We start from the raw sequence: 27,683 nt of genomic DNA on the forward strand, positions 1-27,683 counted from the left end.
ATATTCAGTCACAACACATTTTAGACTCGCAAACACTTACAAATTCTTAGCTAGCTAAATGGCTATGGTGTCATAGGAATGTGTCCTTTTGGGATGCATTACTTTACTCTGGGTTGAGGCCTATCGGAACTGACAGGGCATTTAGCTTCCTCGTTGTATCTGGCGTTACAAATGTAATCCTGTTTCCTGAGAGGGATGGGGTAGCTGCATTGCGTTGCCATGCTTTGGGCAAACAGGGTAACTCCAGACATTTTTTTTAATGCCATCATGAACACTGATGACACAATATAACACTGTTTTTATGGCAATCATGGAGAATATCAAAATGTATTACTGATATCAGGAACCTCACCTCATAAGTATCATATCAAATACCATCAATATAAAAATGGCACAAGTGTAGAATCATAACAACAGCAACATGATTGAACCTTTTGAAACAGCAATTTCATAGTGAAACTTTAGGTAAATATTAAAGACTGACTAAACACTAATGTAGTTTTCACTGATATTTACAACAGTTTTTGGATCTGTGTAATTGTCCTTGTAAATGTCAACAGCATTCAGGGAAAACTGACATCCCTTCCACACCACCTATGAGGTTTAAAGGAACACATTCATTATTTATTTTCATGCCATTCCAAGCCTTTATGCTATTATTTTGAAAAGCAAATGCAAAACTTCTCAAATACAAATGTGATGCACAAAACTAGTGTTACTAGTGTTCTTTTATTTATTTATTTATTTTTATTTAGTATTTAATGTAATTCATTTAATAATTTCTGACATATTTAAAATTCCTTAAAACCTAGTCTAATTGAGTGAAATCATTCAGCTGGAATTCATAGAGTTGATATAATGTATCTTCAATCAAAATATGAACAACTAATAAATATGTACAATGCATACAATATGCATGCATAGTCATAAAATAAATATACCTTTAGATGAGTGTATTTTGCTGGGATTCTAGTTAGTTAATTATTTTATGATATAGTATTACAACTAAATACAATAGTTGATTTAGTATTTTTATAATGTAGTCTTATTAATGTTCTTAATTTAATATTAAAACATTATCCTGTTCCTGTTAAATTCCACCTTTTGAAATGCAATAGGTGAAGTAGGAATGAACATTGTTTGATGTTTACAAATGCAATTTCACAGTGTGAATCCACATTTGATTGCATGAATACATCATAAATATCAATAGCCTACAACGTTGCATTTTATTTTTTATTCATGTATTTATTTATATCTGGCAATATGGTAACATTAGCATAAACTTGATTTTGGTTTAGTTATTTAGCGCATTAGATATTAGCTACTGTTGGTGTACCACATTGCTCTGATTCACCCAAAGTCTATCTGTTAAATGAATTTATTTAGATTTTTGCTGCTGACATAAATAAATACTGTCCTCTTAGCTGTATGAAGCGGAACTCACGTGACTCTTAAAGAGAAACCGAAAGCGATCGTGTCAGATATGGTCAGATGATGAGACGGTATTTCGGATGGTATGTAATCAACAGTGTCTTCGCACATGTTACGGTAAGTTCGTTAAAACGTTTAATATCAGTAACCTTAATAATATTAAGCAGACATCTTGCGTCTAAACAGACCGTATGTCGAACTCAAACACGACAAAGTTATTCGTTATACTCTCCTGATAGCGACGTCAGACGGAAGAGCAGGGCTGTTTGTACAGTTACCAACTCTAGGCCTGTAGTAGCTACTCCTAACTCTCTCCTAACACAATTTGTCTCGCTATAATCCTAATCAAACACACGAGTAAACGCATCAGCACATTACTATAAAGCAGAGGTTCGCAACTCTGGCCCTAGGGATCGCATAGTTTAGATCCAACCTTGATCAAACTTTCTAGCAATCATGAAGACCTTGATTAGCTTGTTCAGGTATGTTTGGTTCAGGTTGGAGCGAATCTCTGCAGGAAAGTGGACCCCAAGGGCCCCTTTTATAGAGACTACAAAACCTGAGAGACATCCAAATGTGAACTTTTTGGGAAAGGCCAGCTCTCAAGTACTAAAGCATTAGCCTATAATACATACCCAGCTAGCAGGGAACGTTCTCAGAACATTGGCTAACATTCCGTACATGTTTGGTTAATGTTTCAGAAAAAACATTTGAATGTAATGTTCCAAAAATGTTTTAAGAACGTTTGTTATTTCAGAACATGTTCCTATAATGTTAAATATTACTAAAGCGAGAACTGCTTGGTAATGTTCTTAAAACATTTTTAGAACCAAAAATTTCTAGCTGGGTACATGCATGCATACATACATACATACATACAGACATACGTAATTGTTAGATTATATTAACTAAGATTAAAAAATGCTGTAAACAGTGCTTATATTCATTTTAAGGAATGTAGATTAAAAAGTGCACATGTGACTGTATGTAGTAGTATTATTTCTTTACAAATACAATTTACAGACAGAGTATGACCATTTGCTATTAAATTAAATGTAAATATTTAGTATGAAGCTAAAATTTGCGCATCCTTCCTTTTGTGAAAAATATTTTAATAGTAGAATAACTAAAATAATGAATAAAAAAATAATAAAATAAAAAACGTATGAATCGCTTATAATAATTATAATTTTAACAATAATCAACATCAAATTTATTATGACAAAGGTTAACTCTTCAGCACATTTTATCATGACATTCCTCCAGAAAGAACTCCACATCATTGCTAAAAAAACTAAATTAATAAGATGAAAATATGAAAAACTATGAAATATGCAAATAATTATATAATAATGAATATTAACCAATAATAGAAAATGATGAATGCTCAAGACAACACCATAAATTCACAAACCATAATATAACAGAAGAAAGTTGACCAAATATTTAAATTCATAAATAAATACAAAACACACAGTGACATCCCAAAGTGGTACAATTAAACATAACAACAAATTCAAGCTTCATAAATCAAATTTAAAAAGGTATGCACAGATTCTTTAATTGTAGCAGATAGCACTTATTATAAATGAATTGTTTAAACAGACAACTGACCGTAAACTGAATGTGGCCTCCAGAGGGAGAAGCCTTCAAATAAGACACAGCTAGTGTGTTTGAAATTTAAAGACATGATGTGGCATGATGTGAAGCTTTATGACCATTTATGTCCATGACCCTTAACACTTATGAATAAAAAATGAAAAACTTACTCAGCACATATTTCTAACTGGAGAATTATTATGTATTATTGTGTGGCCTGTTGAGCTAGCTGAAAAAACCAAAACAAATCCAGCCTGGTTTGGGTCAGGTTCAGTGGACTAACAACACTGTATAAATGTTCTCTGTAGACTAAGAGTTTGTGATTAACTCTAGGGTTCGTGTGCCTGTAAGTGTGACATGTGCAGCCAACAGCCAATCACAGACAACATGGAGAGTGTCCATTTGATATATACATATTAATTTGAATTATTTGATATGAATTATAAATAATTATATCAATATAATATAAATATAATAAATAAGTAAGTACTTTAATTTGAAGCAAGAGATACAGGAGGAGCAGCTTTATTGCATCAGAAATATGTCACATTTGCTCACAGCTGATTTGTCCATATCAGGGGCACTGTAAGGGCGACGAAGGTTAGGATGATTCCAAGAATCGGACTAGGGAAAGGGGTCCCTAACATGATGCCTGAGTCATAAATGAGCTCAATGTTGATGTCAAACTCCTTAAAAATAAATAAATAAATAAAGCAATTACTGCAAGGTATGTTTCCCAAACTCTAACACAGAAATGCCTCCACCAAATTCAACTGTTTAGTCATTTGTGTAAATGCTTATGAAAATGTTTTTCTTCATAAGTTTAAAAACATATTTCATATTATTTCAACAGAAGATTAAGAAAAAGACTCTAGTTGTGTACAAGCAGTAACTTTAATACATATTGAGCTAATAATCCAAATTACAACTAACTAAATTACAGCCGTAAAACACAATTAATTCATAACTAAATGTGTGGATAAAAATGTTAAAACAAAAGTAAATTACTTTCAGTGTTGATACAAAAAATGAAAAACATGGTGCACAATCGTAGCCGGTAAGTCTAAATGCTGGAGTACTTATGAATCAGTTTATAAAGCAAACATTTTGCTTTATCATTGCATATTTGGTGACATTTAAAGCATTCAACAATTAATCTGCTCATATGTAATTTGATTATTAGCTTTTCAGTGCCTTCGTTGTTGTTAGTGATGCAGAAATATCCAGAAACATCCAGTCCTTGTTGATCCAAAAAGTCAATATGGCCTCAGTCAAGAATCGCACCTTTAACAGTAAAATCCACCTGTTAGTAAATTTGAAAGACTAAATAGTGTCATGGAAAGGCACACATCTAAAAAGCCTTGTAAAGATTACTCAAGATAATACATACAACATTTTGTATTGCCAACAAATTGATATTAAGTTAGTTACTCAAAATAATTGTTTGTGTGTTATAATTAAAACTCTAATTTTTCTAAGTGTACAAACTTTTGTAAATATTTCAAAAGTCTTTATTTAAATGCTTTATTACATGGCTCTGAAATGCATGAATGTGGTTGGTCAGTTGCAACATTTCGAGGCCTGCTATCTCCTGATAATGACCGTTGTCAATAGCAACACTCTAATATCTTACCACTCATCTACGAGACTAAACTTACAGCTTTTCACTGTTACATTCGGTCCTGATTACCCTATCAGAGTGTATGCAGCGATAGGAAGTGGCTGGATATACAATTTCCCTTATTAGTACTGGACTGCTGTAAAGTGATTTCCCTAAAGGTTCTCTGTGCAGAGTGCAGAAGAAATAATAATGACATTTTTTATCTTTTATCTTTTTTAACATTTTTTTTTTAAAGATTTTCATTGGCAAGTTGTTTTCCCCTATGTGATTACACATGTAACCTGACTAATAATGTTATACGCTATCTTAAAAATAATAAGTAAATCAATTCATGTAAATTTAACAAATTAATATATTAATGGATTTCACCTGTTTGATTAACTTTGAATTACTGTCTTATTAAAGTAAACTTTTAACATTATTAGCCACTTCGGTTACTGTGCCTCCTCACTTCTGGTGAGCAGGCAGTATTGAAGCTTAAATGTGTCAAAATTCAGTGTATTTTCTCTGTTTTCACATACAGATCTAAAATCAAGAAGAGAAGAAGAGAAGCAGAAGACCAGCTTGCAAAATGAGTGTGTATGAGGAGAGAGAGGAGGAGGCTCCTGTTGACACTTACGGAGCAGCATATCCAGAATTAGGTTATGTCTCTATGAACAGTAACAACTTTATGTTTCTGCCCCCTGAACTCAGTGATGTTGACGCTCAGAGAGCAGCATCTCCAGGATTCAGCTGTGTGTCTATGAAGAGTAACAACTCCATGTTTCTGCCCCCTAATCTCAGTGATGTTCACGCTCAGAGGGTATCATCTCCAGGATTCAGCTGTGTGTCTATGAAGAGTAATAACTCCATGTTTCTGCCTCCTAATCTCAGTGATGTTCACGCTCAGAGGGTATCATCTCCAGGATTCAGCTGTGTGTCTATGAAGAGTAACAACTCCATGTTTCTGCCCCCTAATCTCAGTGATGTTCACGCTCAGAGGGTATCATCTCCAGGATTCAGCTGTGTGTCTATGAAGAGTAATAACTCCATGTTTCTGCCTCCTAATCTCAGTGATGTTCACGCTCAGAGGGTATCATCTCCAGGATTCAGCTGTGTGTCTATGAAGAGTAACAACTCCATTTTTCTGCCCCCTAATCTCAGTGATGTTCACGCTCAGAGAGTATCATCTCCAGGATTCAGCTGTGTGTCTATGAAGAGTAACAACTCCATTTTTCTGCCCCCTAATCTCAGTGATGTTCACGCTCAGAGAGTATCATCTCCAGGATTCAGCTGTGTGTCTATGAAGAGTAACAACTCCATGTTTCTGCCCCCTAATCTCAGTGATGGACCTGCTGTGACCTCTGACCCTGTGTGAGTATCATGATGACTCGTCTAATAAACTTAAATAGTCACTGAGTTTATTAATTGGCCTGTGTAAGTATTATTGTTCTTTTTTACTGTGGTATCTACCTGGAAATCAAGTACTGTGTAGTTCTAGTGGAATCAGTACAGACAACAAAACATTTGGTATCGTGACATCCCTACTCTATCGGATTGAAAAAATGGAAGGTACTGCGCATGTGCAATGATAAAGAAATGGCATAATGACTCATGACATGTGGAACAAGTTGTTGGTTCTGTAGAATTAAGTGTCATAAATTACGTTATTGTAAATTCTCTTTCTATGGAGCAGAACCGATCAGCTCTCACTTCTTACTCTCATCCACAGACTCCTTGTTTTGGCCACAGGAATTGTGAGAAAGCTTAATTTGTTCACCAACCTCCTGCTAATTATGACTCAGAATAGATAAATATTAAGTCTGCTCTTTTAAAAAAAAAAGAAGCAATGGCAGGGAAATAGTATTTAGTAATAGCAAAATTGTATTTGTGCAATGTGCGCATGTCAAAAGATCAAATCGATTTGAAGCTTGTAACATATAAACGCTAGGGATGGTAAGATTCACCGATTCATCGGATACAAGTTGGCATTTGTATTGTGATACATAGTTTCTGAAATATGTGCATTGGTAAAAACAGTTTTTTTATATATACAAATGTTAGTAGATGCACTACACTTTCATTATTTAGAAAGTGGGCAAAAATTAGTGAGCAATATTTTATATGTAGATGGATTTATTTTATTTTGTATGTGTTCTCTCATCACCACTGCTGCTGAATTTGACATATCACAACAAATCGGCCTCAGTTATGGAGATGCACATCCCTAATAAATGCACACATCAACCCGATCACTTCATTGCGTTCATGTAAACATTAAGCTTGGATTCAACAGTTAGAATTATTTTATTCTGATTAAAACCAAAAACTTAAAAAAAATCTAAATGTCGCTATAGTTTATAGAGTTTTTTTGGAGGGCTTTTAGCCTGTTACCCTGTAATTAAACATCAGACAATCCTGTCATTGTATATTTGACATTTTGAGATGATGTACTATCGGAAGTAAAAGTGGCCTATGAAAACTGGGGGTTACAGTATTTTTATTATTTGATCTTTATTTTCTTTGTCATTATTTATTTCATTATCTTTTTCTTTATTCTTTATTGACAGACTAAATCCTTGTATTTACACCATGCTGTGCTGTGCTATATTTACAATATAATTATGATACAGAAACCTTAGCTAAGAGACAATTTGCAGAGATGCAATCTGAAATATTTCTCTTTTTCTTAGCATCATCAGCAGGAAGAGAAAGAGAGCAGCTTCTCCACTAAAGCCCTTTGATCTCAGTGATGGATCAGTGCCCTTTAATCCTGTGTGAGTATATTTTTGTAGAGTGAGACGCAAGAACACAATGTACACAGAAATAATGAGAGAAGTATTTTTGAAATTTTACTTCTGCAACATAATCTGAATTCAAATGATGACGTAAGGAAAGAAAACTAAAGAAAGAGTCAGTAGGCCTATAAATACAGCAGCTTAAATATTTATCTTTTATATATCATTTATCTTTTACTAACTACACAGAAATTAAGAGACTCACTGAGTTTTCTGCATCAATATTATATTGAATAGTAATCAGGCCAATCGGTTGGCCACAACAGATTAATTATATTTAAAATGAACTTGATAATATAACAGTTCTTTCTGAATGTTTTGATAAAGTTTATTTTTTTTTCTCTGTTCTTTTTAATATCTTTTCAGTGATTGGAGAGCTGATCAGATCAGATATGTGTCCCCTCAGACCTTCCCATCCCCTTACTATCAGACCCACTTCAGACATCGTGACTCAGAAGCAGCCCAGCAGCTCGATTCTCATCAACCAGTGCTTGATGATCTTCAGAGAGTCAAAGACCAGCACAAAATCAGCATGATGAACAAGTATGAGAGCGTATTTGAGGGAATTAAACTACAAGAGAATCAAACCCTCCTGAACAGGATTTACACACAGCTGTACATCATAGAGGGAGAGAGTGAAGGGGTGAATGAAGAACATGAGGTGCTACAGATTGAGAAAGGTTACAAGACACTCCAAGACACTCCAATCAACTGCAATGACATCTTTAATCCTTTACTTGATCCAGGATATGAGGAGATGAGAAGAGAGAAGAAGGACAAAATAAAGACTGTTCTTACTAAAGGCATCGCTGGAATTGGAAAAACCGTCTCTGTGCAGAAGTTCATTCTGGATTGGGCTGAGGGAAAAGCCAATCAAGATGTAGATTTTATGTTTGTGCTTACATTTCGAGAGCTGAACTTGATTAAAGATCATCAGTACAGTCTTCACAGACTTATGATTGACTTTCATCCTGAACTCCAAGGTTTGGACTCAAAGATTTATGATGAATGTAAAGTTGTGTTCATCTTTGATGGTCTGGATGAAAGCAGAATCTCACTGATGTTTTCAGGCAGTCAGAAAGTTTCTGATGTGACTGAGATTTCATCAGTGGGTGTGTTGATGTCAAACCTCATGAAAGGAGATCTGCTTCCCTCTGCTCTCATCTGGATCACCACCAGACCAGCAGCAGCCAATCAGATCCCCTCTAAATACATCAACCGTGTGACAGAAATTCAGGGATTCAATGACCCTCAGAAGGAGGAATATGTCAGGAAGAGAATCAGTGATGAGCATCAAGCCAGCAGAATCATCTCACACATCAGAAGAGCAAGAAGCCTCCACATCATGTGTCACATACCCGTCTTCTGCTGGATCTCAGCCATTGTGCTTCAAAACATCCTGAAACTAGATCACAGTGCAGAAATCCCTCAAACTCTGACAGAAATGTACATCTACTTCCTTCTTATTCAAACAAATATGAGGAACCAGAAGTATGAAGAGAGAGATCCAGAGAAACTCCTGCAGTCCAACAGAGAAGTGATTGTAAAACTTGCTGAACTGGCTTTCAATCAGCTGATGAAGGGTAATGTGATGTTCTATGAGGAGGACCTGAAAGAAAGTGGCATAGACGTCTCTGATGCCTCAGTGTATTCTGGTATTTGCACTGAGATCTTTAGAGAGGAATCTGTATTTAATCACAGGAAGGTTTACAGCTTTGTACATCTGAGCTTTCAGGAGTTTTTTGCAGCACTGCATGTGTTTTACTGCTATTTACACAAGAACCGTGAGATTCTGAAAATGTTCCTAACAGGAAAGTCCAGAACTCATTGTGAGAATATTACTCTGGATGTGTTTCTAAAGGAAGCAATGAATAAAGCATTGAACAGTGAAAATGGACACCTGGATCTCTTCCTTAGATTCCTTCATGGCATCTCACTGGAGTGCAATCAGAGACTCTTACAGGATGTACTGATACACACAGAAAACAACCCAGAGAGCATCAAGAAAATAATCCAAAACCTCAAACGAGGTCAAAAAAACAATGTCAGTCCAGAAAGATGGATGAATCTGTCACACTGCTTGATTGAGATGAAGGATAATTCTGTTGTTCAAGAAGTGCAGGTGCTTTTAAAAAATAAAGCAAAAGGTAAAGGTCTTTCTCTTGCACAATGTTCAACTTTGGCAAACATGATCCTGATGTCAGAGGAGGTGCTGGATGAGTTAGACTTTAATAAGTACAACATCAAATCAAAAGAGGGCAAAAGGAGACTGGTACCTGCTGTGAGGAACTGCAGAAAAGCTGTGTGAGTGTGAAAATCTATAATAATCTAAAATAATATTGCAATATGAACATAATTTGAAAAAGTTGTGATGGAGGTTTGATGAGTATTTTATGGGTGTGTGTTCATAAGCATAAAACATAATGGACTACAGTTAGCGCTGTACCAGTCAGCATCACAACTGCCCCACTGCAGTGGAATGCCAAAGCACAGTTTTATAAATATTATATTCTATAGGTTTTTTTTTTTATGTGGGTATTAAGATACCACTAAGGCATGGAGCTTTGTTTAAAAAAAGCAATAACTGATTAGCAGCCAAATCTTACATTGCAACCATGGAAACATTTGAATTCATGCATAATGAGAGAGATGCGGGAGCCCATAAGTTAAAATTAAGTCTCTTTAAATCTTAGTAAATATAAATGTCTTTTGTGGAATACAAAATTCACTTTTGTGACGAATTACGAACATTGTGAATTGTTTTGGAATGCTTGAAGAAAACATGAAGATAAGAGACAAGAGACTGACTTTGTGCTTTGCCCTCTTAAAAAAATATATAGAATAGAGCTGGTTAATATAATATAGACACTATAAGACTTCCCACAATAAAATTCTGTATAAATGAGAAAAGAAACAAAATCTTTGAAGCATCATACACATAATGCTCATATTTAAGCTTTAAATAAGTCACATTTCTTTCTTGATATAACCTTAAAAAGGGTAAGACCATAAAAAGAGATCAGAAAATTAATTTACTGCTACTTTCCATCTTCTTAGGACACAAATAATACTATTTAATGATTTTATTGATTTATTTATTTTTAATGTAAGTATTCCTCAGGATACGTTGCCCCTTTGGGAGTAAATTAACTGAAAACAGAATGCTGGCAATGCATATTACAACATTTTAGCCAACAATTTAAAAAACATTTATTCATAATGTAAACTAAACATTCTTTGTAAAATTCTGTTGAACAATAAGTATAATGCCTATTTATGAAAATAGCCTGTATACTGTATCATATTCAATATGCTAATTTCTAGTGCCTATAAATTATCAATATGACCAAAACATTGCTGAAAAACTTGTTGTACACAATCCACTTTATGCCCTCTCACCTCAAAGTCCTTTACTTGATTTACTTGATTTTTTACTTGAGTAACTTGATTATTCATACAGCATTTTTAATTAAAACTTTTTTTTTTTTTTTACTTTTTTTTAAGTTAATCTAAATGTAAAATGAGACACAGCAGACTTTTTGGATCTCTTGATTATCATTTATTTGCAATAAATTGCATATATGATCCATATTAAGCCTGATGTATGAATATGATAACTCAAGAAAAAATACATATGCATACATGTGCTACATGTGCATACATGTGTTTTTTTGTTGAGTATCATATTTCATACACACCCAAATAAATGATAAATGATAGACATATTTAAAATTTACATTAACAAAAAATAAATGGTGTTACAATACCAAAATTTAGATTTTAATCTAATTAATTTAAGCACTCATAGTCTTCACTGTATGAATTAAACATTCTAATTTCTGTGACCCTGGGAGTACGGTCCCAAATATGGTATTTAGGATGTTCGGTGAAGTCACGCAGCTGCCAAAATCAGTTCATTCTTTCGTACGTTGGCTGGCGCTGAATCTGAATACAGACTGACAGGAATCTCTGAACGGCAGCGCGAACAAACATGGCGGTGCCCATCTCACGTTATAGATCACGATTCAGATAATTTAAATAGGGTTTTAAATGGCAAAACACACTTAATTCACACATATTTGTGAATCAGAATATCAGATAGTTCATGACATGGTAAGCAAGTGGGTGAATATTTTGAATCATCAAGGAAAAATAAAATAAAAGCAAACTGGCTGTCATACAGTGTTATTGTGTCTGCATTGTGTAACGTGACAAGCTTCGCCATGGAAACAATAAGGGGAAACATTCTAAAATAACGGTCACTTAAAAAAACTCACTCTGGGGGGTCAGCTAAAATATTTTAAACTCACCAGTGAAAGGGTTAATAAAGCAAGACATCACACCTTCATGCTATTTAACCACAGTTGTTGTTGTTTTTTCAGCTTAATGTCCTGTAATCTCACTGATCAGCACTGTGAAATTGTGGCTTCAGCTCTACAATCATCAAACTCCCCACTGAGAGAGCTGGACCTGAGTAACAATGACCTAAAGGATTCAGGAGTGAAGCTACTCTGTACTGGACTGAGGAGTCCAAACTGTCGACTCAACATACTGAGGTTTGGCTTTCACATTGATTTGTTTGTGTTAACCCTCTGAGGCTGGAAAATGTGCTTGTCCGTACAGTTGCATTTGTTCATGATAACAGCAGAAAAATTTAAAATACTTATCATTTTTGGTTGAAGGGTTATTAGTAAAATATTATTCCAAACTGTGGATCTACTTTTATTTGCATACACCTACAACAACAAAATGTTATGCTTTAGTAAAATAAAGAAAACAAAAATGGTGTGCTCTTTTCCATCTTGGTCTCCGTGGACTTCTATTTTTATACGCACCAATTCAAATTGAAAACAAATATTCACACTCTCCTGTGTATGGGGCTGTGTAGGCACAGACTAATCAAATATGCCTGTGATGAGTCCTGTCCACCATCAAAAGTGTCAACACATCAAAATCCCAGTGTTAAATTACACTGTTCGGTTTTCATTTGTTCACACACTACAGTGTTTAAATAAACTTTTAAATAACTTTAAAACTTTTCGCAGATCTGATATCTAATTAGATTCAGTTTATGACATTTTAACTCATTTAAGACTGTGCTTGCTAGGATACTTGTATTATATATTGTATATCTTTTTTAATACATTCACATTTGGGCTGTTGTTGTAGATTATCTGGCTGTATGGAGACAGTAGAAGGTTGTGCTGCTCTGGCATCAGCTCTGAGTTCAAACCCCTCACACCTGAAAGAGCTGGACCTGAGTAACAATGACATAAAGGATTCAGGAGTGAAGCTACTCTGTACTGGACTGAGGAGTCCAAACTGTCGACTCAACATACTGAGGTTTGGCTTTCACATTGATTTGTTTGTGAACCCTCTGAGGCTGGAAAATGTGCTTGCCCGTACAGTTGCATTTGTTCATGATAACAGCAGAAAAAATTAAAATACTTATAATTTTTGGTTAAAGAGTTATTAGTAAAATATTAGTCCAAACTGTGGATCTACTTTTATTTGCATACACCCACAACAACAAAATGTTATGCTTTAGTAAAATAAAGAAAACAAAAATGGTGTGCTCTTTTCCATCTTGGTCTGCGTGGACTTCTATTTTTATACGCACCAATTCAAATTGAAAACAAATATTCACACTCTCCTGTGTAATCAAATATGCCTATGATGAGTCCTGTCCACCATCAAAAGTGTCAACACATCAAAATCCCCAGTGTTAAATTACACTGTTCGGTTTTCATTTGTTCACACACAACAGTGTTTAAATAAACTTTTAAATAACTTTAAAACTCGCAGATCTGATATCTAATTAGATTCACTTTAGTACATTTTAACTCATTTATGACTGTGCTTGCTAGGATACTTGTATTATATATTGTATATCTTTTTATTACATTCACATTTGGGCTGTTGTTGTAGATTATCTGGCTGTTTGGTGACAGAAGAAGGTTGTGCTGCTCTGGCATCAGCTCTGAGTTCAAACCCCTCACACCTGAGAGAGCTGGACCTGAGCTACAATCACCCAGGAGAATCAGGGGCAAAGTTACTCTCAGATACACTTAAACATCTGGACAAACTCAAGTAAGTTGAGCAGAAACAATCATCCTCTCTTCAATCAAAAACAAGCATTAAGTTATTAACCCTTTTTTACTGTCTGTGATTGTACTGTGAACAATAACAAAGTTGACTGGGTTTAAAATAAAGCATTTTTTTAATTATCAAAGCTAAGGTATACAATAAAATTAATTATTACTAGTAATACAAAAACACTGCCTTTAAGTCTTGCAACTTAACTTTCAAAACTAAAAGTTTCAAAATCTACAGCTCAGGCATAACATAAGCCTTTACTGTCTTCTTCTTGGAATGCTTTGTGGCATTTAGGAGGCAAAACATAAGTCCATGCATGGTTTCACGCGGAGTGCTTTAAGCCAATAAAACTATAAGTTTTAAAACGTATAACTTTTGCTATATGGTTAACGTTGCGCATGTCATTTACACTACTCCGTCGATTTCAACCCTCGAAAACGGACACTTTTGAAAACACTGTAGACCCACTGATCTTTATAGATAGTGTAGTAGTGATGCGCGGATGGTGGTTATATCCGCGGGCGCTCTGGATAATCCGCGGGTCGGGTGGGTCGGGTAATAAAAAAATGCATGCTGATTATATGCGGGTGGATGAGATAAATCATGATGCTAATATTAACTAAATTTTCTAAAACATGAATATAAAGTTTGAAGGGAGTTATGCCTGTGCTAATGCTATTAAGCATGGTAATGCAGTGGTGTAGTGCCTTGGTTGGCTTTGCGTTTACCCACTTCTCTGATGCGCATCATTCAGTAGTGTCCTGCATTATCCAAAATCATGACAGTCCACCACATGAATAGCTAATTCAATCGCATGTTAATACATTGAAATATTCCCTAAAAACACCCAGTAAAGACAGTGTCAGGAACGTGGCGCCGGCTTCATTTGAAATATATTTGACGATTGTGCCTGATGCGACTGCACCTGCTCTGTCCACAGATGCTGCCTGATCATTCATACGCGGTCAGGCTAGGCGCGCAATGGTACAATAATAATTATTGATTACTTATTTGAATCAGTAGATTAGAACAAAAACAATACCTTAAACATGAAAAGAAGCAGATTTTTACGATCAGGCATTTCTGAAACTGGTGAACCCAGGTAAACTTCCAAAGTCCAAGCATCCAGTATGCGTTCAAATAGTAAGTTTAGAATGGCTCTAACACAGAGAAAACCCGACCGATTTCGTCAGAGATTGCAGAGAGTCGCATCCAGATGTCAGTTAATTCTTTTCTGCGTGGATTTGGCTTAAAATCATGAGTGATTAAACGTATATAAGTGTGCAGCGATGTGCAGATCAGCTGAATCAGTCTGCTGTTATAAATTAACCATCCATTCATCATATCAGCATGCAAAACTAAGAATTACATTAAGTGTAATATGGTGATCGGGTGCAGTTATCTAAATCAGAGAAAAATATAGGTGCTGGTGGGTGGCGGGCGGTTAATGTATTTGAAGCTGCAGATTCGGGTGACGATTGAGCCCATCCGCGCATATCTAGTGTGTAGACCCCGTTTTAGATTGAAAACTCATATAATAAATTAAAAGAGACTTCATTTTTTGTAACCGAGTTACTCAAGTTACTCGAGGAATCGTTTCAGCTCTAGTTGGCAACCCTATCAGTGACTTCTTCTTCTTGTCCTTCTTCATGTTTTTTTTTTACTGCAGTTTACACACTCACTAACTAAATGTTATTTAGAGGAGGTTTTCTTTTTTTGCCATGTTAGTACTGTTTGGAGCAGATCTTAATTCTTTTGCTACTGTGGTTTGAGCTGATTTGAGTTTTAAACTAAATTACAGTTTGTCCTGCAAGTGTGCCCAAGTCTAAATTGAGCGTACCATTTGAAACACAGGTGCGTCTGCATATGTACGCATACAAAGAACATAGACACATCGACACCTGATTTTGTTATTATGGAGAATGATAAAATCTCAATATATCATCAGGAACCACAGGCATTCATTTTGTCTTACCTGTATAAATATATTTTTTAATCTCAAGTGAGAATACCCATTGACTTACATTTTATAAATCACCAAAGACCAAGGTATCTTGAAAGGTTTGGCTGTAGACTTGCACTTGCACTGATTTGCATTCTCTGTTTTGCACCTGTGCTTCCTCTGCAAGCAACACCACTTTCAATCAGCACTTGCATTCTGCACTACCTGCAACATCACTTGCAATCTACACAAATAAATCAAAGAAATATTGCAAATGGGGTAAAAAAGCTTAAATTATTAAAAGTGTTGTATTGAAATGAGACCAATATTTTAGGTTTCAAAATTTGTCTTTGTTGCTTGTGCCTTTATTACAGGATTACAATAAATGCAGTATTCACAATGACTAGCGAATGAGAAATGAAAGCCACAATACTTTTTCCACCAGAGGGATAACAAATTATTTTAGGTCTCAGTGTTTAAAATCTTTGTTAATGGTTCTATAGTTTAAAAAAAAGAAGAAAGTAATTAAAGAAAATTGTTTCCTGAAGTTTAATGTAATCATTTTGAAAAGAAATATGTGATATCCACTATAATTATTAATTGGATTATTGTTAACTTAATTTTTATATATATATATATATATATATATATATATATATATATATATTTCACAAGAAGACTTTTTAGAGCAATTAACAATGTGTATACTTACCAAATAAAATGTAATGCATCTTAAGTAGCACAGGTATATTTGTAGCAATAGCAAAAAATACATTGAAAAGATTTTTCTATTATGCAAAAAAAAAAAAACATTAGGATATTAAGAAAAGATCATATTACATGAAGATATTTTGCAAATTTCCTACTGTAAATATATCAAAACCTAATTTTTTTAATAGTAATATGCTTTGTTAAGAACTTAATTTGGACAAATTTAAAGTCAATTTTCTCAATATTATTATTATTATTATTTTTTTTTTTTTTTGCACCCTCAGATTACAGATTTTCAAATACTTGGATCTTGGCTAAATATTGTCCTTACCTAACAAACCATAGATCAATGAAAAGCTAAATCTCAATTTAAAAAAATAAAATTACTGGTTTTGTGGTCCAGGGTCACAAAAAATGGCAACAGATAAACATAACAATTATACAACATCAAAAATAACAACAAAACTTTATAACACTTCCAAAGCAGTTCCAACTATTCTTACAAACCTTACTGGATTAGAAATTTCCAAAAAGCAAATTCCAAAAAAATACCTTTTACGATTTGAATTGTAAAACAATTAAAATAGTATATCTAAAACCATAATTGATCCCTTTTTCAATTGTACTTATAATATAAATTGTATTTCATATTTAATATACAGTAGGAAAGTAGTGCACACACTCACATCCCAAACTGTCTTTAGCAGAACACACACTACAAGATAATCAGGATCCACACACTAAAGAAAAAAAAACATTAATGACATGTATGATTTTTATTATTGTCATGTTTGCTGGACTTTATCTAGTTAGTATCTAGTTAATAGAAACATGTTTTTTTTTTTTTTTTAAATAACTACATAACTACGTCAAAATTTGTGCTTTCAGTATGAGTGTGTGCAGTTTACCTTTTAAAGGTCCCATATTGTCAAAATCGAAATTTCCTGGCTTTTTCCATGATAACTGAGGTCTAGGGTCTATGTAACTACCATATGAGTTTCAAAACAGTCAATCCACAGTAAACTGCACACAGCCTGCTTAAAGTAGCTGTTCATTTTCACGAGCCGCTGTGATTTCCGTAACGATGTGACGTCCGATCGACTCAGTCACCGCCTTCAGTCACAAACCAACGTCCCACCCTCCTTTTGTCAAACCCAGACAACATCGGGTCCATAACATTGCTAAGCAACAACAACACGGAAACTAATCTAGAAAACCCCATTCAGTCGATAGATGTCGAAACTACATCATTGCACAGGCTTCAGATCAACGTTAATATAAGAGACCAGTGGCAGGTCAACTTCAGCCTCTTTCACACAGCGATTCCGGTAAATACACGCATAATGTGTCCCATGATTTGTTCCGTAATTGTTTAATTTGGGTCATTCACAGTTGTTTTCCGAAATCTGTGTGTAACGACCCATAAAGACATGTGACGTTTGGATGTGAGATGTAATGCGTACGTTTCACTAAACTGAAACTAACCTGAACAAACTGTGCTTCAGCGCTGATAGTGAGGAGTTGGCTCTGCCCGATCGCCGCTTCATTCCACTTTGTACGTATTTTTTTGTCGTGAAGAGTCGCAGGGTGACATTCATCATCACTACAACACTGCCTTTATGGTTTATGGTTTAGGCTTTTGTTCACACAGCGCCCGTTCACGTAATTTTCCGGAATCAGCGCGCATTGTGAAAGGGGCTTTACTAAAGCAACAGTTATGTAGCTTACTGCATTCGGTGTTTGAAAAAGAAAAAACATTAATGATCATTCTGAAATATCCTGTTGAGTATCAGCAGGCTAGGCTCTCTCTATTGCTCTGGGCTCGGCTAGAAAGATACGTGACCGTAGTTACCTGTGAGTGGCCTGGCTGTGCGTCACTCAGAAAACAACAGGCCAATCAGAAGAGAGGCTCATGAATATTAATTAGACGGGCCAAAATCGACCTGTTTTTGACAGAGCTCCTAAAAAAGGAGCTGTAAAAATATATTGAGATGGATTTTGGCACTTATACCGCAAATATATATTCTTAAGGACATCAACAACTAAAATAAACCTCCAGAAATGTGTACAATATGGGACCTTTAAGTCTTGTCAAGTTGTTTATCACAGGCTTTACATTTGAGGTCAAAAGTTTCACCCCCGGCTCTTAATGCATCAGTGAGGAAAGGAAAGGAGGTGAAGTGAGGCCATGTATGGTGACCCATACTAGGAATTTGTGCTCTGCATTTAACCCATAACCGAAGTGCAATTTTCGGTCACATGGTTCATGGAGCTCTCAATAGTTCCAAACAACGCTGTCAATGTGTTTGAATGGGTTGAAGTAGGATAGACAGCAGTTTTACTATATTTGCAGCAATTGCAAGCAATTATTAACACATAATCTGCATTGATTGTGTATTGACAGCTACTCTGAATAAGCTTAACAGTCGCATTTTATTCTGGGGAGTGATAAAGAGACTTATTCCATGGAATGTCTGGATACTGGATTCTGATTGGTTGGCAGGTATGCAGTAAAACCGTTTACTGCACAGGTAGTTCCAAGTCAGTTTAATCACCGTTCAATATTAATGCGCTGCTTTAATTGATGCACGCAAAAGCACAGAGAGAGAGAGAGAGAGCCATCCCAAAAACCCACAACAAATTCTGAAACCATGGACAATATTATTTTTTTTGTAAAACAATTATTATTATCACATAAAAAGTATAATCCATTGGCTGGTGCCACGCAAAATAATTAAAGATTATCTCTTGAACTTCCAGTTACTGTACCTTTTTATAAAAATGTAAGTATTACATTAGGACCATGAGCTATTGTTTTATCTTGCCCAAATGTCAAAACTGTTAGCCTACAATAATAGCTACATCTTGAATATATCTTTAGTAAAATCCTAAAATTGATTTTTTTTTTTTTTTTTTTTTTTTTTTTTTTTGCATTATCATGGGTCATGTTTTGTCCTTAGGAAAATTAACCATGGCTCAATTAGGCCTATGGTTAAAGTATAGTAGTAACCGTGTTTTTTTTTTTTTTTTTGGCATTTTGATTACAATTTGTATAACCAGAGTTTTACTACGAATACCATAAAGTGTAGCAAAACCTTTTTTTAATTTGTGGTTACCATAGTTTAAATATAGTAACAATGGTTTTTGGTTTTTAGTGAAAACATGGTTAATTTTTGTAAGGGTTGTATTGTTGTTAGCCTTAGCTCCCTCTAAACGTGTTATAAAACAATGTGAATATTTGTATGCTAAATTCCTACTCTTTACAAAATTATGCCATTTTGTTAATTTTGCAGCAAACTGGCTGCTATTGATAATATTTGCAAGCAGTTTAATGCTTAACTAAGAAAACAAAACTACAATAGTCTATTTACAGATGTATCTGACCTGTAAATGAAGTACTAAACAGTACAGTTTCGACCCTCTGCTCCACCTGGGCGCTCTATTCTCGAGTCTTGCATTCTTTTGGCGGACGCGCGGATGGGTGGAGCGTCCGCGTGGCGAATTGCGTTGTCAGTCAAGACAGGATTACGATTTATTAGAGTATTATTATTGAATGGAGAATTTGGAAATAATTACTTTAGTATATTCGGCAGGCAACAGAAACAACAACAACAACAATATATATATTGCGGAACTATTTGTCCTATATACTGCAGAATTCAAATTTATAAACTTAAAAATTTATTGCTAATAAATTCTGTAAAAAAAATCTTTCTGTAATAAAAAATAATTTTCTCGTTCCAAAACTGTTCGACTTACTTTCTTCTGTGAAACACAAAAGATATTTTGTAGAATGTAACCAAACTGGTTATAATTTCTACTGTATAGACATACATTACTGAATTTATCAAATTATCTTCTTTTATGTTCCACAGAATTAAGTGATAGTGAGTAGATTATGACAATTTTCATTTTGGGGTAAAATATCAGTACTTTAATATTATAAACAGTGAAACAAACATCTTATTTTAGACACTGATATTTATCTTTAATCAGGCTCTTATTGAATTAATATTTTACTTCAATTAAAATTAATTAGAACTATGCTGGAAAAGATTCGCGTTCAAGCACAAGCAATAGGCTGAAACTTGCCACAAAGCACCGGCAAAAGTAAATAACAATAAATGTGTCTGGGAAAGAGTAAGGACAAATCTGAATTATTTATTAATAAACTAGTGTATTCTGAGTCAGTGTCGCAAAGACCTTTTTTTTTTTTTTTTTGGACGCGCCTTTAGAGAGAAATTAATCTTTACGGATTACATAATGAAAGAGCTTTTGTTTTTGATTTGTTTTATTTCGTTAAGTAATAATTTAAAGCTTTCTATAGATATATTTATCATGTCTGTGAGGCATGCATTTCCCTTTATTTTTGTTAAGCGCTCCTATTCAAGAACGAGACGGAAGAAAGCGCATCATTTTTGTTTTCTTTATTTTATAAAAACGCTGTAACTCTTTTTGATTACTCGTACCTTTGTGAGAAAAAATTATGGATAATTTTAAATTGCTTCCACTGAAAATAATGCAAGTGGTTGCGCTGGCACCTTGATGTCCTGCAAAGCGGCTTTAGCTTCCAATTTCTGCACAAACATTTTACTTTAACGTTTAAACTAACATTGTTTTATACTTTAACTGTTTTATATCTATAGAATTTATTTTAGACAAGTCGTGATGATTTGAGAGGGCAAACTGATCAAACAGACAATGATCAGTCTTCCGCTTGGCGCTGTTCGTTAAAAAAAGGAGGAAAAATATATTTTTGTCCCGTCCATTGCTTCACCGCTACTTCGAGAATGAACCCAGCATAAATATGCAGATGTCATTCCCAAAACATAGTAGCATGTATGTGTCCGAAAAACAAAAGTTTCATACAAATTCTGAATGGATTATAGCCTGGAAAGTGCAAAGCGCGCTCCCTTTATTATGACTAAAAGCGTCACCAATCTTAGTTCATAGAGATCTCACAAAGTTCCGTTATAATTAATAAAGCTCTCTAAACTACACAATGAATCTTGTATTTACATGGCGTCTACACTTAGTCATGAGATGATTCACGAGAGCGCAAAATGGCACTTATTAAAAAATACACTTTTGGGTTGTTTGCTTTTTGCAGTTTCGAATGCACTGTAATGTAAAATAGTGCCGTCTCTCTCTTCGGCGATCGGCCCACTACTCCACCGGCCCACCGGGAATGTCCCGGTGCTCCCGATGGCCAGTACATCCCTGTACGCACATATACACACACACACACACACACACACACACACACACACACACACAGACAACTGTCATCTCTCTTGCCTTCACACTCTCTCTTGGTCGATCGATAATTTACTGAAACCAGTGCTATATTTCATTCAAATAAATGTGATTATCCTGGACTATTTATCTCTGAGTCTGATTTCAAGTGGGCAGAATGCTAGAGCTGCGTGTCATAACTGACGAAAATAACCGTCTTTTTTATCCATTCAGTCAAATTTTGCGTTGCAAATATCAATCCTAGTTTTAATTTGTCTATAACTTCGCAAATAACCATGGAATAAGCGGGATATGCTAAGATAATAAGATAATTATTAGCCTCCACATCGTGCATTTAAAATCCTTTAACGCACGGCAAACCGTTGATTATCCCTTACATAATTAATATGTTCTCATACTCTTTGGCAGTCAAATACTCATACTCTTTGGCTGTAACTTTTATTCAATTAAATAATTGTAATATATAGTTCAGTTCTATTAAGTAAATATTTTGAGTTTTTTGTACTAAATAATATGTGCAATAATGATTCTGACCATTTAAAAGATACATTTTCTAATATAGTATTTATATTACAGTTAGTGTAATATTTAAGGTTAAATACATTTGAATGTGTATTTGGACATGATCAAACACTCATTTTTTTATATGTTTCGATTTGATTTAATGTTAAATAAAGTAATTTACTTGTTTTATTTTATGATATTCAATTATACAACATAAGTGAATATTATAAAAAGCAAGCAAATATGGCATTTGACATAACAGAAAAGATGAAAATAGTGTTTAAAAAACACAAGGCAACCAATTGCATTCAGCATAATTTTTTATAGTATTTCTTGAATGCAGTCTTTACTGAAACTCATTCAAGAGAGAGAAAGATTGCAGAAAGACTAAAAGCTTAAAAATATGACAACTAGTATCTGGCTATGGTCGCTATTTCGGTGTTTCTCATTTTATTTAACTGCAATTACATAACTGTAAATACATGACTGTATATTATCTAACGATAAACATTAACTATAACATGCTTCATAAAATACCACTACTGGCCAGTTTTTCGAGGGGTCAGCTGATGCGTTAAAATGTAAAAAAAAATATGTAATTTCTTCAATTTACCAGCGACTGTGCTTGAGAAGCGCTGAAATGAATGGGTTTCAATGCAGGAACTATTGGTTGTTTGGAACTATTGGCCGCTCCATGACACGCTTTACTTCCACATTCCTCAGTTCCTATGGAAGCCTATGGGAGTGTCGCAACTCTGTTTCTAAACGGCTCTGGGTTGCAAGGATTATGTTATGTGGTTGCTAAGGTACTTGGGAAGTGTTGCTAAAAAAACAAAAACAAAACTGGATTATTCAGGTAACAACACAGTATTAAGAATCAAGGGGATGTAAACTTTTGAACAGGGTTGTTTTTATAAATTCAACTATTATTTTCTCTTGTGGACTATATGTATACATCCTTTACGTGAAATATCTTATCCAGGTCAGTACTAAAAAAAAAAAAACATGCATTTTGTATGATCCCTCTTATTTTGTTAAAATAATTAACATTTGCAAGATTCTGAAAGGGGGATGTAAACTTTTGAAATTGAAAAACACCATTATAAAGAAAAATATTGAAGGAACCAGCAGTGAATTAGTCTTCTGGGTTCTGACATCATATCTATAACCACTCTATGCAAGTGACGATTGTGACGTCAATTGCAGAGGAAGCGCAGGTGCAACTCTGCAGACCAAACCTTATAAAGGTTTCAGCTAAAAATCTTCTTTACTGTTTTACTGAAGAGAAAATTCACTTACATCTTGGATGACCTGAGTGTGAGTAAAATAACAGCCAATTTTTATTATTGGGTGAAATATCCCTTTAATTACTTTAAAAACAGTGACATTGCCATGTCTTTTCTAAGAAATATAATGTAACTATTAAGTAGTGACAGTATGTTATTAATAAAATAATAGTTGTGCACAACAAGTTTGTGTGCTCCTGAATGTTTATCTGTGTGTGTTACTGTCTATTAGCATGATGTGAACACTTTTCCATGTCACTAGCATATTTCAGAAGATTGTTACTAGCATGATTAGCAAGTTCCTAGCATGTTGTAAGCATGATTAGTAAGTTAGTAGCATGTTACTAGCATTATTACAAAGTTAGTAGCATGTTACTAGCATTATTACAAAGTTAGTAGCATGTTACTAGCATTATTACAAAGTTAGTAGCATGTTACTAGCATTATTACAAAGTTAGTAGCATGTTACTAGCATGATTAACAAGTTAGTAGTATGTTACTAGCATGATTATAAAGTTAGTAGCATGTTAGTAGCATGATTAGCAAGTTAGTAGCATGTTACTAGCATTATTACAAAGTTAGTAGCATGTTACTAGCATTATTACAAAGTTAGTAGTATGTTACTAGCATGATTACCAAGTTAGTAGTATGTTACTAGCATGATTAGTAAGTTAGTAGCATGTTACTAGCATTATTACAAAGTTAGTAGCATGTTACTAGCATTATTACAAAGTTAGTAGTATGTTACTAGCATGATTAGCAAGTTCCTAGCATGTTGTAAGCATGATTAGTAAGTTAGTAGCATGTTACTAGCATTATTACAAAGTTAGTAGCATGTTACTAGCATTATTACAAAGTTAGTAGCATGTTACTAGCATTATTACAAAGTTAGTAGCATGTTACTAGCATTATTACAAAGTTAGTAGCATGTTACTAGCATGATTAACAAGTTAGTAGTATGTTACTAGCATGATTATAAAGTTAGTAGCATGTTAGTAGCATGATTAGCAAGTTAGTAGCATGTTACTAGCATTATTACAAAGTTAGTAGCATGTTACTAGCATTATTACAAAGTTAGTAGTATGTTACTAGCATGATTACCAAGTTAGTAGCATGTTACTAGCATGATTAGTAAGTTAGTAGCATGTTACTAGCATTATTACAAAGTTAGTAGCATGTTACTAGCATTATTACAAAGTTAGTAGCATGTTACTAGCATTATTACAAAGTTAGTAGCATGTTACTAGCATTATTACAAAGTTAGTAGCATGTTACTAGCATGATTAACAAGTTAGTAGTATGTTACTAGCATGATTATAAAGTTAGTAGCATGTTAGTAGCATGATTAGCAAGTTAGTAGCATGTTACTAGCATTATTACAAAGTTAGTAGCATGTTACTAGCATTATTACAAAGTTAGTAGTATGTTACTAGCATGATTACCAAGTTAGTAGCATGTTACTAGCATGATTAGCAAGTTAGTAGCATGTTACTAGCATGATTAGCAAGTTAGTAGCATGTTACATGTTGCTGAGCTGTTGCTAGGATACCCAGAGTGGCTGCTAGGGTGTTGCTATGTGGTTGCTAAGGTACCTGGGATGGTTGCTAGGATGTTGCTATGCAGTCGCTAGGTGTTACTAGCATGTTATTCGCATGTTACTAGCATTAGAAGAACAAAACTAGAATGTGCAAAAGTTAAAGCAGGACAAGAACTCATCCATCATTATTATTATTATTATTATTATTATTATTATTATTATTATTATTATTATGAGATTAATGTCTCTGTGTGTGTTTTCTAGTGTGGATCATGGAGGAGAGTTCATGCTGTTCAGGATCACATCAGGGCTCCACAAATGTAAGTCCACAAACAGACTCACAGTTTTCTTGTTTGTTGTTTAGTTGTAAATGTGTCTCTTGTAATGTGTGTCTTGTGTTCAGATGCCTGTGATCTCACACTGGATACAAACACAGCACACAAATACCTCACTCTGTCTGACCACAACAGAAAGGTGACAAATGTGGGTCAGCCACAGTCATATCCTGATCATCCAGACAGATTTGATGATTATTATAATCCTCAGGTTCTGTGTGTTGAGAGTCTGACTGGACGCTGTTACTGGGAGACTGAATGGAGTGGAGATGTTCATATATCAGTGTCATATAAAGAAATCAAGAGGAAAGGAGGGAGTGATGACTGTGTGTTTGGACATAATGTGAACTCCTGGAGTCTGAGCTGCTATAATCACAGATTCTCTGTCTGTCACAATAATAAGGAGACTAAGATATCTGCTGCTCCAGGCTCCTGTAAGAGAGTAGGAGTGTTTCTGGACGAGTCGAACGGCACTCTGTCCTTCTACAGCGTCTCTGACAAACACAGACTCACACACTTACACACATTCACACACACATTCACTCACACACTACACGCTGGATTTAGACTTTATTATCCAAACTGTTCAGTGTCTCTGTGTGACATTAAACACAACTGAATAACACACATCTCTGTAACACACACACATTACACAAATCACACACTAATAAAGAGAAATACTAGTGTTTGTGGAAATGTTGAGATATTATTATTATTATTATTATTATTACTGTGAGATGTTTGAAAGCAACATTCAAAAGCACTGCTAGAAACAAGTGTCTGTGAAACTGAACATTAATCATTAAAAACATTTCCTTTGAATCATTTTTGAGTCACAGATACTTTCTCAATCAAAACTGACAGAAGACCAAACATTTAACATCTTCCTTCAAGAAAATCAATGTTATATATTTTAATAATATATTTTGAGTATTATTAAGCATTTTGAGGAGATTATATTATAGTATTCAATTCCTGTTAAAAAAATTAAGAGCTACTATTTTTCCATTAAAATTAATTAAACTGAGCCTTTATTTTCGGGTCACACTTGCTTGAAATCTAACTTTTTTTTTTTTTTTGGAAAATTAATTTTATATATTTTTGATTAATAATATATTTTGATTATTATTTAAAATTTTGAGGATATTTTATGATAGTATTACATTTTTATGAATAAATTAAGAGCTATTTTTCCATTAAAATTAATTAAACTGAGCCTCTTTATTTTTCGGGTCACACTTGGTTCTTGAAATCTAACTTTTTTTTTAGGGAAATCAATGTAATATATTTTTGATTAATAATATATTTTGATTATTATTTAGCATTTAAGGATATTTTATGATTGTATTTCAGTTTTATGAAAAAATTAAGAGCTATATTTCCATCAAAATTAATTAAACTGAGCCTCTTTATTTTCGGGTCACATTTGGTGCTTGAAATGTTTTTTTTTTGTTTTGTTTTTAGGAAAATCAATGTAATATATTATTGTTTAATAATATATTTGATTATTATTTAACATTTTAAGGATATTTTTTCATAGTGTTTCAGTTTTATTAAAAATTTTAGAGCTATTTTTCCATCAAAATTAATTAAACTGAGCCTCTTTATTTTTCGGGTCACACTTGCTGCTTGAAATCTAACCTTTATTTTTGGGAAAATTAATTTTATGTATTATTATTTAATAATATATTTTGATTATTATTTAGCATTTAAGGATATTGTATGATTGTATTTCAGTTTTATGAAAAAATTAGGAGCTTTTTTTCCATTAAAATTAATTAAACTGAGCCTCTTCATTTTTCGGGTCACACTTGCTGCTTGAAATCTAACCTTTTTTTTTTTTTTAAGGAAAATTAATGTAATATATTTTTGATTAATAATATATTTTGATAATTATTTAGCATTTTGAGGATATTTCAAGATAGTATTTAATTTTTATGAAAAATGTAAGAGCTATTTTTCCATTAAAATAAATTAAACTGAGCCTCTTTATTTTCGGGTCACACTTGGTGCTTGAAATGTTTGTTTGTTTGTTTTTTAGGAATATCAATGTAATATATTTTTGATTAATAATATATTTTGATCATTATTTAGCATTTTGAGGATATTTTATGATAGTGTTTCAGTTTTATTAAAAATTTAAGAGCTATTTTTCCATTAAAATAAATTAGACTGAGCCTCTTTATTTTCGGGTCACACTTGCTGCTTGAAGTCTAACTCTTTTTTTTAGGAAAACCAATGTAATATATTTTCGTTTAATAATATATTGTGATTATTATTTAGCATTTTGAGGATATTTTCAATTTTACAATTTTACAATTTACATCTAAAAAATCTTTCAATTTACATTTCAATTATTAATTATCATTTTGATGAGATTTCATGATAGCATTACATTTTAGACATTTTTTCTATAAAAACTGAGTCTCTTTATTTTCGAGTTACACCTGGTGCTTGAAAAAAATCTTATTTTTTCAGAAAAGTTTATGTAATATATTTGTGTAAATATATTTTGATTATTATTTAGCATTTTGGGGAGATTTTACAATACTTTTATATTTTTATGAATAATTCAAGAGCTATTT

The 27,683-nt window shown here is 33.7% G+C and overlaps 2 protein-coding genes across 5 annotated transcripts in view; both read left to right on the top strand.

Moving 5' to 3' along the window:
- Positions 1–27,683, top strand: part of LOC141337759 (NACHT, LRR and PYD domains-containing protein 3-like) — an 887,345-nt gene that overhangs the window by 352,449 nt on the left and 507,213 nt on the right. The window lies entirely within an intron of this gene.
- Positions 1,470–26,080, top strand: LOC141338220 (uncharacterized). The gene is made up of 9 exons (XM_073843768.1): positions 1,470–1,551; positions 5,178–6,007; positions 7,327–7,410; positions 7,798–9,735; positions 11,814–11,987; positions 12,601–12,774; positions 13,360–13,521; positions 25,028–25,083; positions 25,167–26,080. Exons 2-9 carry the CDS (start codon positions 5,226–5,228, stop codon positions 25,715–25,717), a joined length of 3,921 nt encoding a protein of 1,306 aa, XP_073699869.1. The 5' UTR covers positions 1,470–1,551; positions 5,178–5,225; the 3' UTR covers positions 25,718–26,080.

The sequence above is a fragment of the Garra rufa genome, chromosome 1, assembly GCF_049309525.1.
Source record: "Garra rufa chromosome 1, GarRuf1.0, whole genome shotgun sequence".
Lineage (NCBI taxonomy): Eukaryota > Metazoa > Chordata > Actinopteri > Cypriniformes > Cyprinidae > Garra > Garra rufa.

Bases quoted from the DNA above. Each gene is read 5' to 3' on its own strand.
- LOC141338220 (XM_073843768.1), top strand. From the start codon at position 5,226: ATGAGTGTGTATGAGGAGAGAGAGGAGGAGGCTCCTGTTGACACTTAC. The intron at 11,988-12,600 runs GTTTGGCTTTCA...CTGTTGTTGTAG, and splicing joins TGTCGACTCAACATACTGAG to ATTATCTGGCTGTATGGAGA. The intron at 13,522-25,027 runs GTAAGTTGAGCA...TGTGTTTTCTAG, and splicing joins AAACATCTGGACAAACTCAA to TGTGGATCATGGAGGAGAGT.